The 17817-nt window shown below is 40.8% G+C and overlaps 1 protein-coding gene and 1 long non-coding RNA gene across 2 annotated transcripts; one reads left to right on the top strand and one right to left on the bottom strand.

The window, feature by feature from the left end:
- Positions 1 to 1017: 1017 nt before the first annotated feature.
- LOC127011537 (uncharacterized) lies at positions 1018 to 2001 on the bottom strand. Its single transcript, XR_007764560.1, has 2 exons — positions 1522 to 2001; positions 1018 to 1458 (listed from the first exon to the last, which is right to left on the bottom strand). It is a non-coding gene; the product is annotated as an uncharacterized LOC127011537 (long non-coding RNA).
- A 2244-nt stretch (positions 2002 to 4245) lies between these two features.
- Positions 4246 to 6022, top strand: LOC108024792 (UDP-glucosyltransferase 2). Its single transcript, XM_017094911.3, has 2 exons — positions 4246 to 4517; positions 4627 to 6022. The coding sequence occupies exons 1-2, from the start codon at positions 4271 to 4273 to the stop codon at positions 5931 to 5933; spliced, it is 1554 nt and encodes a 517-aa protein (XP_016950400.1). The 5' UTR covers positions 4246 to 4270; the 3' UTR covers positions 5934 to 6022.
- Positions 6023 to 17817: the final 11795 nt, after the last annotated feature.

The raw sequence follows: 17817 nt of genomic DNA on the forward strand, positions 1-17817 counted from the left end.
TTGAACTCCCCGAGAGGTTTGAAATAGTAGCTTGCCTCCAGGGGGTCGGAGGTCGTCGGGCAGGGGCAGTCAAGCGCAGCGAAATGGACACGAAACAATGCCTGGCCACTGACCATCTGACCCACTGGTCGGCAAACCACCTCGGTGGTTTTATGTACTACTTAGACCTCGCTTTTTTACCTTGAGACCGTAGAATTCATGCATTCATTGTTTACTTGTGGGCGCTGGGCGCTCTGGCCAGCCAAACACACGCACTTAATTAAGGGAAAACTATTTCTTTTCCTTTATTTCCTGATTCTGAACTTTCAGTTCACGCCCCACACTTTTTCAATTTCCTGTCACTGACTTCAAAAATAGTGTAGCATACTTTTAGGCGCCCTTGCCAGCAACAGATACCATAATATTTTAAGTGAGAGATGAAAGCGAAAAGAGTTGAAAGAGAGAGGTACGTTGATAAGAAATAACCATAATAAAATTATGGATATTATGTAGTATAATATTATTATATAATATTGTATTAACGTTCCTTAGATAAGATCTATAAACTGATAATCTCTTAAAATAATGCAATAAAAAGATCATACATTAGATTCAACTTCTGAATAACTTAACAAATTTTCTTTGAAATCTTTTAAGTCCACTTTAATGCCCTCTTCATTACATATTTATTTCGCATAGAGCAAGCTAACTTCGAATCCAAAACTCATAACGTCGCCATTTGCTTTTCTGCTGCAGATATTTTCTTAGTGCCAACCGGAAATTGTGCTTATGCAATTGCACAAGTTCTCATCGAAATCCGGACGAGGTCAGTACGTCGAAAAAGGAAGTGAAAAAATGGATGTGAAAAACTTGTCGAATGGGGGAAAGCCCCACAGAAAACGGGGACTTCAACTTCACTCTGGAGCTGAGCTCTAGACAATGCAGTGTAATTTGCTGAAATGTTAAACAAAACGTAATAACTGGAAGTTGACAAAGTCGATGGTGCAGAGAGAGAAAAAATGATACAGAATGCGGAAATTAAGTATATGATATTCATTTTTATAAGTTTAAGTTCTAAAACATTATTACGAATATTTTTGTATCTGTAAAGAAATAATCTTTTTGTCTTTTTAATTTATAGAGCTGGAAAGTTTTCTTGCAGCGCATCCATGCGTTTCTTTTTCGCCTCGTTCCGGATTTTTCCGATCTCTTGTTTTTTGCCCTGCTCTTGGTCCTTTTCAACAGCAATAAAAGTCGATTGTCAACGTTGACTGGCATTCTTGGAGCGAGTGAGTGTGTAGCGAGCGTCCAACCTTGCATCCTGCATGGATTCAGCTTGCTCCTGGTCGACTGGTTTTCAGGTATGTCCGAGGTCCGTATGCCAAACTCCAGTTCTGCTGCCCATCACTTAACATTCTCTAATGTCCCCAGTCTGCAAGAGAGAATGGAGATAGCAGATAGCCGAGGGGAAGTCGGAAACTATGCAGAAATCAAAATGCTTCATAAAAACGGAAATGAAAACAAATGAAAAATGATTTTTACTTATGGGCAAATTGTTCCGCAGCCCAGGCAATCCCAATGCCTGGGCCTGCCATTGTTGCACGTGCACCAAGTGCTTGTTGCGAATAAATTGCATTTGCACTTTAAGCATCGTCAATGTGGCAGCTGTTGCTACTCGTACTTCAGCTCTGCAGTTTTCCAGCTCTCCGGATAATTCCTTTCATCCTTGGTATTCAGACATGTGTGTGGGTTGTTTGTAGGTGGGCAAAAATACACGACAAGGTAATCCTGATTAATGTTGTTCAGGCTGTGCTCCACTGACGAGACGAGTCGAATAAAGGCCAAGAGCATTTAGTGCACAAAAGAGATAAGGCCTGGTTTTTTCAGCCAGCATCCAGGCAGTTAAGATTTTGTTTTTTAGTGTGACAGCTTAAGTACTAATTTATCGCTTTCTGAGATCGGAAAACGTCAATGCATTTCAGAAATTTTCTCAGTGATTTGTTTGACAAGAAATGCATTGAATAAAAGTTTATTTGTTATAAGAAATAAAATGTAAGCTATAAATGTTTATACAAAGAGCCAGTGTAAAAAAATCTCTTAATTAAATACTCCTAAGGAAATATAAAAATCCTATAAGGAAATGCTTGACAAACTGGAAACGCTCTTGAGTTTTGTATACATAGTTGTTTGCATTACACTTGACCATTAAGTTAGGAGCACTTCTCGGAGTAAATCCTTCGGAAAGTGAGCAGCCAGTTGACCTTTTCTTAACCCCGGATCTGTTGTTGACCCGCAACGAACTTGAGCCGACCCCTTCCACTCCAAGTTGAGACGATGAACCAATACAATAGGGTGCCCGAAAACCTCAAGATAACCCACTTGTGGAGCTCTTGCCTTACACATGCCTTTTATTAAAAAATTAAAATTGCTAACCCAAGAAAGCAACCAAAAAAGGTGGGAGTTTCGTTTTCCCTATCTGGTGCCCTTTTTGATATCATTTTTTTGCAGCTAAAATAATCAGGCAACTTAATTGAATCAAGTTGCAAGGCGATCCGGGGCCGAGCAAACGAAAAGCCCCATAATAAACGGCCAAAGAAAAGGCCACAGAAAAGAGGGGCTTGGAGGCAGAACCCACCAAAAAAATGGAGAAAAAATGAAGAAAAGATGGTATTGGGTGGGATGAAAGGAGTAAACAAGGGCTAAGGAGTGAATATGTGCGCAGGAGAGCAAATAAATTGAAGTGAAAACAAATAGCCCGGGATGTGGTGGCGGTGCTGGTGGTGGGTTAAAAAAGGGGTTTTCCCGCCGCCGAGGTGGTTGAGAGGTTTCGGAAGGGACCGGCGGATGGTCCGTCAGAGGGCCACAATAACAACTTCACCTTATTTATAAATTAACAGTAACAATTTTTCCCGCCGGACATACACTTAAACATTTTCGTGCATAAAAGTTTAATATTTTTTGCCCACTCAGTTTCCTTTTCTGGCCACTTTTTTTTCTTACTTTCCTGCTGTTTTCATTCAGCTTATTTCCATTCTTGTTGTTTCTTGTCTGGCTGTGTGTGTGTTCTTTGTTCCGGGAAAAAAGGAAGCTCCGGACAAGGTCCTTTGCCGTCGCTTAAGCAAATAATTTCTTTTCTTAGGCATTGCTTTGGCTTTTATGCTCCGCCGAGTTCCGCCTCCACCGGCGAAAATTCCCAACTGGCCAGCTGCATTGGGTCCTCGTCCGGGTCCTCGTCCTTTGCTTCTGCTCCCTGTTGTGCGTTTTGTTTTTAGTTGCCTCCGCCGCTTGTTTGGCCTGCACTTCTCACGCACATTCTTCGGGGAATTTGCCTAGCACTCAGTCCAACGGACCCCGCTCCACGGGAAGATCTTTAAAAGCCTCTTGGGAGCTGGACAACTTAAAGTAGTTTGCACAAAAGAGGGAATAATATCGAGACAGATACTAAAGTTGTAGGACTATGGGGATTTCTTTGTTACATCTTTAATTTTTTACCTCCAAATTTGTTGTTATAACATTTCATCAATCATATGTTAAGCTTTGATTGACCATCATATTTGAGAAACACCCATATATTTGAAATGCAAAATGTTTTTTAATATAAGTAGATGCCCATATATTTGAAATCAAAAATGGATAATCTCAGTAGAAAGGAAATATTACTAGGTAGACTGTGTCAGTTGATATATAACATAAGTATAAAGATCATATTTGTAGATAGATAATACCAGTAAGTAGTATCTGAAGTGGTATACTCACCTCATTATATTTGTTTATAAATATTCCACAAGCTAGCATAAGATGTTCGACGACCTGATTATGGTACCGGTACGTACCGGAACCGTAGAGACCAAGCCGAAAAACTTTTACCAACACGTTGGTTCCATCGCGTACCAGGAGCGTATTCACGAAATCTAGCCCCAAACACATTTGGCAATTTGATCAGCAATGTGAAATAGTTTGCTGGCCCTGCTGGAAATTACTATTATATCAGCCAACCTAAAGAACCTATAAAGATAATATAGCTGAGGTGCAAGCGCCCCTAGGAATAAAAAGTCTAACCTGGACAACCCTAACCTAAGAATCGCCATCGTAATTCTAATCTCTCCTCTCCAGCGGGCAGTGACGATGAAAAGCAAAAGCCAAAGCCCCTCATCAGCATGATTGAGCGCTATTTGCTCGCACACTTGCTCGCTGGTTCGCTATCAGAAAAAGCTCAGCATATATATATGGAATCCCAAGCGATCTTCTCAATTAGTCGTTGCTAGAGACTCGTTTAGTAAACATAGTGAGCATGAGATTATTCGCTGCGATCGCGTTCGTGCTGTGCGCTTTGAGCGCCAAACCGCTCGAAACGGAAAGTGCCAAGATCTTGGCCACTCTGCCGTTTCCGGGTCGCTCCCAGTACATATTCGTGGAGAGCTATCTGAAGGCCTTGGCCGCCAAGGGTCACCAGGTGACCGTGATCAACGCTTTCAAGAACAAGCCAACGCCAAACATGCGCTTCATCGAGATTCCCAGGGCACAGGAGTTCTCTGATGGTGTGTATTACGATTTAGTTAATTTATTACTAAAACAAAAAAAAATACAAAATCACAAAATCATATTACAAAATCACAAGCATTTTAATTTTAAAAATTTTACTTTCAGAAATGTTGGGTCTTCTGAACTTCCCCTTGTTGTGGCAGCAACTTAATGCAATGGATTTCATTTTGGTAAGATTCATCGAGGTCACGATGGAAGATGAGGGTGTCCAGAAGCTGATAAAGTCAGGGGAAACCTTCGATGTGGTCCTGTCCGAGATGCTTCAAATGGAACCGCTATATGGCTTGGCCCAGCACTTCAATGCCACTCTCATTGGTTTCTCGAGCTTCGGAACCGACAGAAAGGTTGATGAGGCTGTTGGCAATATTTCACCCATTTCGTACAACCCACTGGTGACCTCGCCACGCACTGATAGAATGACCTTTTTGGAACGCTTGGAAAATCACTACGAAGTCCTTGTGGAGGATTTGCACCGGCACTTTGTTCACCTGCCACTTATGAAGAAGGTTTTCAAGAAGTATTTCCCGAACGCCAAGAAAACAATAGAGGAGGTTATGGACAGTTTTTCTTTGATTTTGCTGGGTCAGCACTTCTCCTTGAGCTATCCGCGACCCTATCTGCCCAATATGATCGAGGTCGGTGGAATGCAGATCTCGCACAAACCGAAACCCCTGCCCGAGGACATTAAGCAGTTCATTGAGGGTTCCCCAGATGGTGTGATCTACTTCTCCATGGGTTCCAATGTGAAAAGCAAAGATCTGCCCCAGGAAACCCGCGATACCCTCCTGAAAACCTTTGCCAAGCTGAAGCAGCGAGTGCTGTGGAAATTCGAAGACGACGAGATGCCGGGAAGGCCAGCGAATGTGCTGATCAAGAAGTGGTATCCCCAGCCGGATATTCTAGCCCATCCGAATGTCAAGATGTTCATCACCCATGGTGGCCTGCTGAGCACCACGGAGAGCATTTACTTTGGCAAGCCCGTGCTGGGATTGCCGTGCTTCTACGATCAGTACATGAATGTGGAGCGGGCCCAGCGAGTGGGCTACGGCTTGGGCTTGGATCTGAATAGCCTGAAGCAGGAGGAACTGGAGAAGGCCATCCACACGCTGATCAACGATCCCAGTTACGCCAAGACATCGAGTGCCATCTCCGAGCGGTACCGCGATCAGCCGCAATCGGCTCTGGATCGAGCTGTCTGGTGGACGGAATACATTATCCGGCATAAGGGTGCTCCCCACCTGCGAGCCGCCTCCCGAGATCTTAACTTTATTCAGCTCCACAGCCTGGACACATTCGCTGTGCTCCTGGGAGTACCCATTCTAGTCATCTTGGTTCTCCTGAAGCTATCTTGCAAATTTCTGAGGGCCAAGAAACAAAAGTGCCCGCATGCTGATAAGGTTAAGAAACAGTAGATTCCCCTGTCTGTTTGTTTGTTGTTTACAATCCTAAGTACCTAGTGGTCTTATCAAGCTTATCTGGTAATACAATCGCTGAAATTATATTTCCTATTGTTCATATGATGTTTGTTCTTTCAAGGGTGTGACGTTTTGTGAACGAATAGCGGGGAACACCACTCTCGGTGGGTCGTTCGTTATCAACATCAGCTGTGTGAGTGCTTTTGTTTGAGTTTGCCTCCGATAACACTCAGCTGAAAACAGGTTTTTATTTACACAGTGGGAATGGAAAATATTGTATTGTCTAATTAATGTGATAAGATACTCGATCGCGTTAATCGACTGAACAATTTTGTTGTTAAATGTTTTTATATTACTGAAAAGATTTATAAAACCTGTGAGTTCATTAATCATTTCTATGTAGGTCAAACTTTTAACCACAAGCGGTAATCAAACATATCTATATTGTTTTTTCTTTTAAACTAAAGAATTTAGTCTTTATGCATTACACGTAAATCTTTCTTTTAATTATTCCCGTCATGTAAGCAATTGTTATTATTTTTGCTTTGCATACAAATTATACCATTTTTATTAAAATGGAAATTTAGTGTAACGCGTCCCACACGACATACTTATATGAGACATTAATCAAACTGGCATTGAACATTTTTTTTCTATTCCGCTCGCGTCGCTTTCAGTTTATTAACACCCTCTCGGTGCTTGATTAAATGAAAGGCATTTAAGTGAATTTATTTTTTGAAACGCTGACGCCGCCCCCGGAGCCCTTTTCCCCAGCCACGCCCACTCCCAAGAACTTTGGCCAAAGTACACAAAAATTACCGAGTTAAAAATATCGCTGGGAAAAAAACTTTATCTTAATTGCGGGCTGCTTTTTTCGACTTGCAGTCCAAGCTACCTGGTCGGAATAAAGGAGAGGGTCTGCCGGGCCGGACGAGGGGAGTCCGGCGGAAAAGTGAACCCAAATTTGTGTCCGTTGCTAGCACCAGGACACGCCCTAAATCTCTGGCTTTTTATCAACTTCAACTTGAAACGAAATTCAAATGTTTCGCTCGTTTTTCTCGGCCTGCAAATGCGATTCGGCTCCGGCTGTTGCCCCTAACAACTGGGCAAATGGGTGAAAACTGGAGTGAAAAAATGCGATTCACATAGGCACTCAGGAAAATAATATGTTTTTAGAAATGCAATAAATATTTTTAGAATTCTTGGCAGTCTACAAGTAGCTCTTGGCCATAGTTTTTAATTTCTTATCAGTATCAATTTATTTATAAAGCAAAAACAATTCACCAAACTAATCTTACAAAAAGTCTTCCTCCCAAATTGAAAAGTAATACCCTCTAAACACATAGTCCGCCCCTGAACTAATTGTATCTTTTAGCATCTCTTAATATTATTTCCTCCCCTAAATGCATATTTGTTTCTAATTAAAAACGGGTATTCTCTTTCCCTCTGTTCCCTAAAATATGTGGCACGACCTCAAAGAACCTTTTAAATAAAATTAAAAAATCTAAACTGTTCAAATTTCTCCTAGTGCAGCCACACATACGCAAAAAGGAAACCCCCTCCCAGCCACTTTGCACTAAGTACTCACACAAAATTCCGTTTGAAGTTTTTGGGTGCCGGTGCCTGGGTGCCCGGGTTCCTGGGCTCTCGGCCATGGCAGCACCTGTACAGTGGACACCCGGCCTTCAGGACTCACCTCTTCCACACGAATACTGGGCTACACGTGCACAGTCAGCGGGCCATCGCTGCTCGGCTTGTAAATTGTATCCGTTTCAGGCACATAAATTGTTGTCAACTTCCGTTGGCTGCGACAACGTCGCCGCCACTGACCACTTCTGTGTCCAGCGATTCACCTGCTCCACTCCGCCGGGGGAGCCGACGACCCCACAGGAACCCCTTTGGCCGAACTGGTTACGCCAGCGTATGGCCAGCTTTGACTTGAGAGCATACGCCAGGGCCATGGCGTTTGTCTTCTACGATTTTTAGAGACCATGATTGGGGCATTGCGAATTTATCGACACATTTGTGGAGCTATAGATGGAATACAAATTATTAAAAATAGTATAATGTAGGGGAACATGTAAGTATAAAAATATTTATTGGAATTACTTATAAAGTTTTTTAATAAACAAACCCAAGCCCATGGCTACAAATGTACTAATTCCACATTTATAGAGATAAAGAAACTAGGAAAATACCATCTCCACATTTTTGTAGCTTAAGATTCATTAAAAACTAATAAAAAAATACCATTTTCCGTGATATTTACGAAATGATATCATTGTTGAAAATGATCGAATTGTTCCAGAATTAGAAAAATTATCTAAGGGTAAATTTATAAGAAAATACTTAAAAACTTAAGTTGGAAAATTCAAGAAAGTGGTGATAAACATTTATGGTTATAAGAACCAAAACACCATTTCAAAAGATTGCTTAGGGTGTTTTTAGATTCGCCATAGAAAGTATACAATTTCCGTCATGATTGTCTTTTTTTGTGTCCCTTAGTTCAGCTTGGGCCAACTTTGGCTGTCCATGTTTTTTACCTTGCCTGGCCCTCGTTGGGTGTTTTTTGCGCTCTTTGCTGCTACTCGATGCAGCTTCCAACTCCAACGTAATTGAATTTTTAATCTCGTTTATAGTCAAGTGATCTCTGGCATACACTCCCGGTGTACAACTGCGCATATTTTACGTGCCCGGTGCTTTGGTAGCCTTGCTAGCTGCTTTCTGCTAACTGCCGTCTTGTCCTGTTCCTGGTCCTGATGTTCCTGCCTCCTGGTCCGGCCAGCTCCTCCCTGGTTACCTTCCTCCGAATAGCAGGGGTCAAATACACTGGGCAAATAAAGTTGAGAGGGGGCGCGCGGGCATTGCCTCATAATGAGTGCCCGTCGTTATGCTAAATAGTTTGGTCCAAAAAATGGCAACTTTTTCCGCCCATCCCTTACCGTCCAGCATTTGCGGGTTAATATGCACACCGAATTGCATATTCAACTTTTCGGGCATGTAATAAAGTAGATCTCAAACAATGCTCTGTCTGCGGGCGAGGCGACACAAAAGGACCTCAAACAAGAGCTTGGCCCTCGAAAAGTCCGCAATGCAAATGCTGTAATGGAGTTAGGCGAAAATCCCGCTTAATAGTACAACGAGCACACCGCAAAACTAAAGTCGGTCTTGAGAGGGTTACGAAATCGGTGAGTTCGGCGAGCTGTTTGCGGCGGAATCATGACGTGTCAAAGGCGAGTAACGTGTGCATCATTAACTGGCTTACGTGCCGACTGCTGCGTTCAATTAAGCCTTAATTATAAGCACTCCCCGTCGAGGTCCTAGTTGCCTACTTTCGGCTACGGCACAGTTTTCCTAGCCCAATTATCGAGTCGCAGTTTCACGACTCGATTACGCATGGGAGATTTAGCGCTTACGTCTTTAAGAATTTTTTGAGTTTTTAGCTACCTTGAACTCATTGATAAATACACCTATTTTATTGCTTAAATTTTAGCAAAGTGGAAAAGAAACTTACAACTTTCCCTTTATTATATTAAAATAAGATTGTTTAAACACGAGTTAATATAATTAATTTAATAAAAAGAATTTTTAGGCGATGTTTGGACAACGTTACTAACCTATTTTACTTAAAAGTCTTATTAAGAACTAATCAAAAAATTAGTCTAAGCCAAATTTCTCAAGTCTATACATTTATTAATACAAAAATAATAGCCTAAAACCGTTAAGGCTGCAACAGGGCTAAAACATTTAATGCATTTAATTGGCTAACAACAGGGTTCATTAGTCCATCTGTGGCAGGATAAACATTTTCAGGTTCTGGCCCTACAAATTGCCTTCGAACTTGGAGTGGCGCACATTGTTGCAGGTCGTCGTCAGGATCGAGGAATACAATTCGGGCTGTGACCGTTCCGGAATACAGGCAAAATGATTATGCTGGTCGCCACGGCAATGGATGCAGCAGTGACCAGCCATTAGCAAACACGGTCTAAGCATTAATTAAATATTAACCAGAGCAGACATGAAGGCCTCGGTGGCCATTGTGCTGGGTGCATCGGTTGGCCCTCTCATAGCCATACCACAGCCACTTGCCCCTTGTTATGTCACTGTTATTGTTGCATTTGGCAATTGTTTGATTTTCATTAAAACCACTCAACCGAGTTGCTTATCTTAATTATGAGATTTTGCCATAATATTTGCATTAGATGGGAGCCAATGCAACTGCTAAACAGCAACTGCAACTGCATAATGCGGCAATGCATCTCAGCTGCTAAAGTACAACCAAACGTACCTCATCTTGGCACTGAAAAAAATACTTTGAAGTAAAAAAGTAAGTAAAAATGCATGCAGTCAAAATGTGAAAAAGGTTTGGCTAACGTTTTTTTATAATATCTTGAATAATGTGTTGAATATAAATTTAAATAGAGTGCAAATCAGTTAATAATGCCAGAAAATATGCAGAAAATGATTTATATATTTAATTTTCTATTTTTAAACACCACTATATAATTTAGAAATATGAAAATGTTTAATTTAAAAACAATCTCCAGTTGTATTCTGAACAGTTTTAGTGTACAAACTCCTGTGCTTGTCTGTCTTGGCCGTTGCAATGCAAATGTTTGTGGCTTTTGCTCAAACTTTACGGGGGCAAACGTTGCGTATACGTAATTTAGCATATTCAAGTGTAACAATGACCTGGCCAACTGGGAGTTTCGGCTACGGTCAAGGATTGCCAGCACCCAGCACTCAGCACCCAACGCCCAACACTCGAATGTGCTAAATTTTTTAACTGCAATAATTATACGGCAATTAGCCAAATGTTCAATAATGCAGCTCAGGCTTCAGCATCGGTACCATTTTCCATTTCCCAGTTTCAGCTGCGCAGCCGTTACAAAATTTTTGACTGCACTCGGGTAAACTTCTAATTGCCATTAGCGCACTTTACTTTTTCCTGCATTTGCTGCTTCGATGGGTGGCTTGTGGGCGGCCTTTGGGTGGCCTGTGGGTGGTTGTGGGCTGCAAAAATGGGGGAGTTGCAGGTGAGCGCGTAATTAGACCGCGCCGTTAGCTGCCGCTTGGTTGGCTGGCTGTCTGTAATTTAGTACTAATGGCGCACTTAAAGTGCAGGCAATTATTGTAGACCTATGCGGACAAGGTGTGCACTTGCACCAGCTATTCCCCGCGCTAACACCCCACCACACCCCATTCCGATCCCGATCCCGAAGCACTCCTTCAATATATCCCTATATCCCACTACAGATCCTGCCGCTTTTAGCACTCACAGTTCGCGCTCGAGTGGTTTCAATAACAGCGCCTAGTCGAGGAATTTCTATGTATTCGCTTGGCTGTCCTCTCTTGTCTAGTCCTTCGTCCTTCGTCCCTCGTCCTTCCTGCATTGTTGCCACTGTGGTGGCTGTGTGTCCTGGCATCATCCTCATCGTCGGTGTGCGTTTATATCCGTGTGTGGTTCGCTGAAGAGGCCGTCGTTGAATGGATGGTTTTGCTGCGCTTCGAGTGGCTCGTGATGCAGTTAATATGCCACCGGGCAAAATAACATCTCAGCGGCGTAAGCCAACAATGAAAATTGCGCGTTACTACTCAAGTATCTGCGTATCTCTCTACAGTATCTGTAGTGGATTATATCTGAGAGATGGTTACCATTCGCTTTCGCTGGCTTGCCGTTTCAACTATCCATAATAATAAAGGGATTTAAAAATATATAAAAGTATATACTAAATCCGAGTCAATTATTCTTGATTTTCAGCACTCATAAGGTGTTTTATTTTTTAAGGCATCAATCAAAAATACTAGTGTTAAATTCTACCCCAACTGAATAGAAACGTTAGTCAAAAATTCAGCATTTCAGCCGGCTCTTTTTGCAGCGGTCCAACTAGGATTTCAAACGTCGCGCAGTTAAGCTGTGAACAAGAAAAAACCCAACCCAAAAAATCAAAAGAGGAAAACTACACATCAGAGAAAAGCTAGGGAGGGTGGAAAAAAAAACAAAAAATTGAATCGAAAATCAAAACTTGTTTTTTGCCGCACTGTGCCGGGTCTCGTTGCCACCCCGGACTGTCAGTCATATAAATCTTATTGAACAAAAGTTTGAAATACTAACACTTGCTGCCTGCACTAGACGGGATCGGACACACGGGGCGGCTGGAGGAATTCGAGGCGGCGCAGGGAAGATGGCTGGCAATTTACACGTACGTCGGATAGCGGCCCCGACAATCAGTCCATAACTGTGCTTTTATGTGCCAGTTCACTGGAGACTAATGCCATCGCTATCAGGAATATGCAAAAATCAACTCGGGCAAGTGTTGCACCATCGCCGGCGGAGTCTGCCTCCGCCTGTAACCCCGAGTAGGTCTCGCCACGATTTTCGCTCTCGGATCCTGCTTTTTGGGCTCCCAAACAAGGGGAAACAATATGCAGTGGCAGAACATTTTTTTCGGACTCGCTTTCGATACTCTTGTGTTCCTGTGTGTACAAATCATTTTATGATATGATATGATGGGTATAGAAAATTATACGCTTTCAATTTTATTTTCCAACACTACATTTTTATTTTTCAGAATACGTAAGCTATCCAACACTGAATTTTTTTAAATACAGAATTTAAATCCATTGTTTATGCTTTGATTTTTTATTCACAATTAATTTAGCATGAAATATATTTCTTTAAGAAAAAGTTGTTAAGTGTATTCAATGGTTTGCTTTATGCAACCGAAATCCCAGCTCGTTTTTTACAGCAGATTCTTAACAAAAACGGGAAACCAAGTTTTGACAAGCTCCCCAGCTCGCCGGTGGGAGGAGGTTGGGGGTTGGTTGTAAAAAAAAAAACAGGAAAAGGGGAGTTACTGGTAAAACAAAGTGATGTGTGCGGCATGTCTTGATTTGCATAAGCTTCGGCGTTGCATACTCATTCCCTCTTTATGCATACATGTGCGCTTTTGGCCCCTCACTTTTTATGGCAGCGACAATCGATAGTTAGAGGGTAAGGCCCTGCTGTTCGGGGAGTAATCAATCAAAATTTCATATGGACAATGGACCTGCCCGATACCAGGCTCAAGCCGCACACAAAAACGAGCCGACGATCCAAAAACCAAAAACCAGAGTCGGCTGGGCAAGGCAATTGCGGGCTGCGCTTAATTAAAATTCATGCGCTTCGTATTTAAAAACAACATTTTGCCGCTGTCAATAGGGATTAATAAAAATCGATGGGCGATAGGGCAGAACGCCGAATAGGATATTGGAAAAAAAATACTGACCTGGCAAAGTAACATTCTGAAAAATCGCGCTTATGCCGAAGATATGCGACCGTAAAATAAATAATAATTTGAAAAAAGCCTTAATTTAAGCGTTTATTAAAATTTGATAGGTGGTTATTGGCTTGAAATTGAACTTTAATTAAAGGTTCTGTAAAACTTCCGCTGGTCACATGAGTACTTAATTTTACCAGTAAATTCACAAGTAAATATTTCACTTTTTCTCAAACTTTTAAACCTATGGTTTCCTTTGGCTTAAGAAAAAACTGATATTTGCTCTCATAATAATTTATTATTTGTTAATAATGATGAAACTAACATTAAATTTATTTTTATTTTAATAAGCAATTAAGTATCTTAAAAACTATTTAAAGCAGTTACAATTTGCCTGCAAAAATCGTTCATTTAATGAAAGTTGCAGCCTTTTTTTAAGTTTTATTAACTTGCTGGCTTGAACTTATGCGAAAGTTTTGCCTTCAATATATTCAGCTGTCGATTCTTCGCTGTTTTTGGTCGGTTCCTTATATTTTTTGTGTGTGCCGCTGACGATGGCGGCACCCAAAGCGCTCATAAATCAAAAAAAGCTGTTGTTTGCTCACAGGCAGCAAACCGCCCGGTAGCCCCTTTGTTGGGTGTGTTTGTGTGATGTGTGTATAAATCACAAAGCATGTCCTTTGCCAATACAAACACAATTGAGCATGCATATGCAACAGCAGCCGGAGAAAGCGAGAGAAAGGACCGAGTAGAGCAGAGCAGAGCCGAGCAAAAAGTAGTCAAAGAAATTGCGTTAAAAAATTTGATTAAAAAGTTTGTCGCCGATGGGCGTTGGTATTGGTGTGCTCCGGCCTGCGCGTGTATGTGTGCGCCCGTCTGTGTGTGTAACTGTCACAGACACACACTCTGCCGGCCATTGTGCTTATCGATACGCGGCCATTGCCATTCGGACCTCGCCCACTCCACCCCCAACCCCTTGGTCATGTTATAAATCTCTCAAAAGCCAAACAAACCGGGCAAGAATTCAATTTTACAAACTGACAACTAAGACAAGGCACAGACCGCAAGGGAACTCGACGTCCAAGGTGCCGATTGAGGTTCAAATACAAGTTGGTTAAGAACTTAAAAAAATATTATTTTTAAAAACAGGGATAAAATATTTATGTTGAAAACAGTATTTTAAGCACTTTAAAAGTAAATACAAATATAATCATCATATGTCTATCAATTTTCAAATAAAATTTCCTTCTTCTTAACTAAAATAGTAAAATATAATTGTAATTATACAGTTTTATAGGTGATAATTATTATTTGTGTACCATCAAATGTCGTTAGAAATTCCAATAATTCAATAAGTAATTAAAATTATTATTTATTTGTTTTTCTGTTCTTCTTAGTTCCCAACGTATGCATTTATTAACCACTGTATGGAACTCTCTTTTAATTCATTTAAAAAGTCGAGTACCTTGGGAACATTTTTCAGTTTTATAAAATAATGTTTATAATTAGTCCAGAGACGTTTGTCAAAATGCTTGTCAGTTGCAAATGTTTTTCTGTGTTTTCTGTGGCCCACTAATTGGGATGGAAGCGTTGGAAAAACTTTCACCGAAACTCACACAGGTACACCCGCACACCTGCACACCTGCACACCCACACACCCGCACACACTCTCACAACTTGAGCTGCTGCGTTGGCCATGTCACACCTGTCGTATGCGCAATTAAAAGTTTGCTTTCACTTCGATGTTCCTTGGTTTCCTTTTTATTTTGCCCTGCTGTCGAAATTGTAATTGTCATTTTATAGGAAACGTTGAACGTTGTTAGCCACGATCTGTCCTTGCGCTCATTTACGTGCCAGTATGTGTGCTTTTTAGTTGCTCTAATGAAATTAGCATTGTTAGAAAGGGGCACAAAAGGGGCAAAGTGGAGGAGAACTAACAGTTTTCGTATCCATTGCAACAAGTTCAAGGTTCTGCACACACACCCACAAGGGATTGTGGCAAATGCGGCGCTAACAAGCATTTTCCTACTCATATCCACAAAGGAAATAGGTTTTCCGTTGCATTTGTTACAGAAAAAAGAGAGAGCACACACATACAGACACCGAGAGCCAGAAAAAGTCGAGGGAGAAAGGGAAAAGCCAACTGGAGGCGGACAAAAAATGGCTTTGTGTTGCAGCAGTTCCAAAAACCAAAGCTTAGGCTGCCAAATGTGGAAAGAAAATCACGTCGCAACCTTGCAACCAGCAGCTACATAGTACCACAAAAAAATGCGTAACAATGGCACCTGAAAGTATGCCGCCTTATTGGGCCAAAACCAAATCATGTGGCTAAAAAGGCAGGCGCTTAGTTTTGCGGCTGGCTTTTACTTTTAGCTTTCGGCTTAGCTGGAAAATGCTGCATAGTAAACTTTTAAGCCAGACTATGTGTGAATCCATGGCCATTGAGGCCAAAAAAGAACCAAAAAAAAGTTAGGGAGAGTAGGAGAAAGTTATAGACTATTTTTAGAGTTGTTATTAAAGAAGTTATTGTAATTAAAAGGAATAAAAATTAAATGTTACTGTAACTGCAAAATATATAATAATTTTATATTAAGTATAACATATGTTTTAAATCCAATTTGTTTTGGTTATGAAATAGTCTTTTAAATGTCTGTCTAAAAGTATGCAGTAAATAAATCATTAAAGTTTGGAGCTTAAAATATATTGTTGCATACTTTTAGACACTTAAAAAAGGTATTTTAAAGTAATTTAAAGTGATTTCAAATATAAGGCTACCAAAAATGCTACATCTCATAACTATATCAAAGTTTTCCGCAATTAAAATACCTTTTGCGTGTCCTTGGCTGAAATTGCTGAATATGCAAATAAATATTGGAATCCGTCAATGGTTCTGAGTCTCAACTTGCCACACACATTCGCCTCTATCCGCGCATAGGTGAGAGCTTTCCCTTCGTGTTTGTGCTCGTGAGCTGAGGAGTGTTGTAATTGAAATCGCATCGAGACGTGAAATGAAACGTAAAGTCATCGAATCAATTGAAATGAAAATTAAATTAAATGCATGCGCTCATACATTTATTCATATGCCTCAGACGCAGACGCACACAACGGCACCGGCACTCACACACTGACACGAACTCGAATCTTAATTAAACACGGATACGCATATTGAGTTCCTTGAAAGGCAAAAGCAATCGCCTGACTTCTCCGTCTGGGTGAGTGCGAAAAAGAAAGGAGAAAGCAGCAGAGGTTCAGGGAAAGAGAAGAGCATGCTTTGCTTTTACGATTTTGCCTTTCAGCTGAAAACATTTTTTCATTCATATATGAACAAAGTATATTCAACTTATTCACAATATGTGAGAATATGAAAGGCGGCAAAGGTTTTGGAATTTGTATTGCCAAATTGATAAAAATACAAAAAAAAATATTATTAGATTATTAAAAAAATATATTTTAAAACATATTGTTAGTTTGGAACGAAAATCGTTTCCTACATTGTCATTAAAAATAATTTGTTATGCTTAAATTACCATAAAAAATTTAAAAATATTTTTTAATAATATTTCATTTTTATTTTTGTAAGGATATAAGGTTCACTACAAGGAAACTTTGTTCGCCTGTGCCTTATCATTACATTGAGTATACCCATATAAGCTTAATGACTCCTTGGCATGCTTTTCCACACACGTATTCATACGAACTTTTCCACACACTCGAAGCGGCATGGAAACTTTTCCCGGCACTGGCCAAGGCCAACTTTGTTCGGCTTCTTTTAAGCCTTAATTCATTTTACAATTCTTCTGATTCGATTAATTTTAATTTTATTAACCTGCCCCCTGACCGCGTGAATTTGTGTGCTTTGTTGGCTTGGCTCTCTCGTTTGTGTATGCGTTTGATTTATGAAATGTTTTCACAGCAAATGATTGATTGATTGATTGATCGATGGGCGAAAGAGTGACTGAGTGCATGTCTTTGATGTGCGGTATAGAATAAATTTCGGTTTGCGACGAAGGCAAACGATAACAGATGCTAATTGAGCGTGAAGTTTTCCGAGCTTTCCCCGCTTTGTAAATGGAGCAACGGAGGAAATGTGTCAAGCCGGCAAAGGAAAACCGCAGCCACGCAAAACTCAAATGAATTTTATTAAATTGAAATGATTTTGAGAGTGTGTATAGACGCTTCTCTGGGTTTCTTTGTTGTGTGCCACGTATTTATTTAGGCAAATGATTGCAAGGAGCTGCAAATGAAATTTCAGCGGTTGAGGGAATGCTTTTAAGGCGGAAAGCCCCGGCTTCAATTGGCTGCTGTGTAAAAGGAAAATAACGAGCGGTGGATTATCGACGGTGGGAAGGTAAATCCAAAGAAATCTAATAAAGCAGCCTGGCCATCGCCAAATCGAATTTTAGCTCATCCAATCGTCGCATAAATTGATGGCATATGCACAGGATATTTATGAGGTCCTCAGGTCCTTGGCCGCATAATACAATTACAGCGTCAATCGAATTTCCATCAGTCCATCTGAATTGAAAAAAAATGTATTAGTCTCTGCATATGTGAAAAAGATAAGTGAAAAGAAACTGTGATAATTTTCTTGACATTTATGGAGCTTTTAGCTAACAATAGTT

Source organism: Drosophila biarmipes, chromosome 3R (assembly GCF_025231255.1).
Source record: "Drosophila biarmipes strain raj3 chromosome 3R, RU_DBia_V1.1, whole genome shotgun sequence".
NCBI lineage: Eukaryota > Metazoa > Arthropoda > Insecta > Diptera > Drosophilidae > Drosophila > Drosophila biarmipes.

Bases quoted from the DNA above. Each gene is read 5' to 3' on its own strand.
- LOC108024792 (XM_017094911.3), top strand. From the start codon at position 4,271: ATGAGATTATTCGCTGCGATCGCGTTCGTGCTGTGCGCTTTGAGCGCC. The intron at 4,518-4,626 runs GTGTGTATTACG...TTTTACTTTCAG, and splicing joins GGCACAGGAGTTCTCTGATG to AAATGTTGGGTCTTCTGAAC.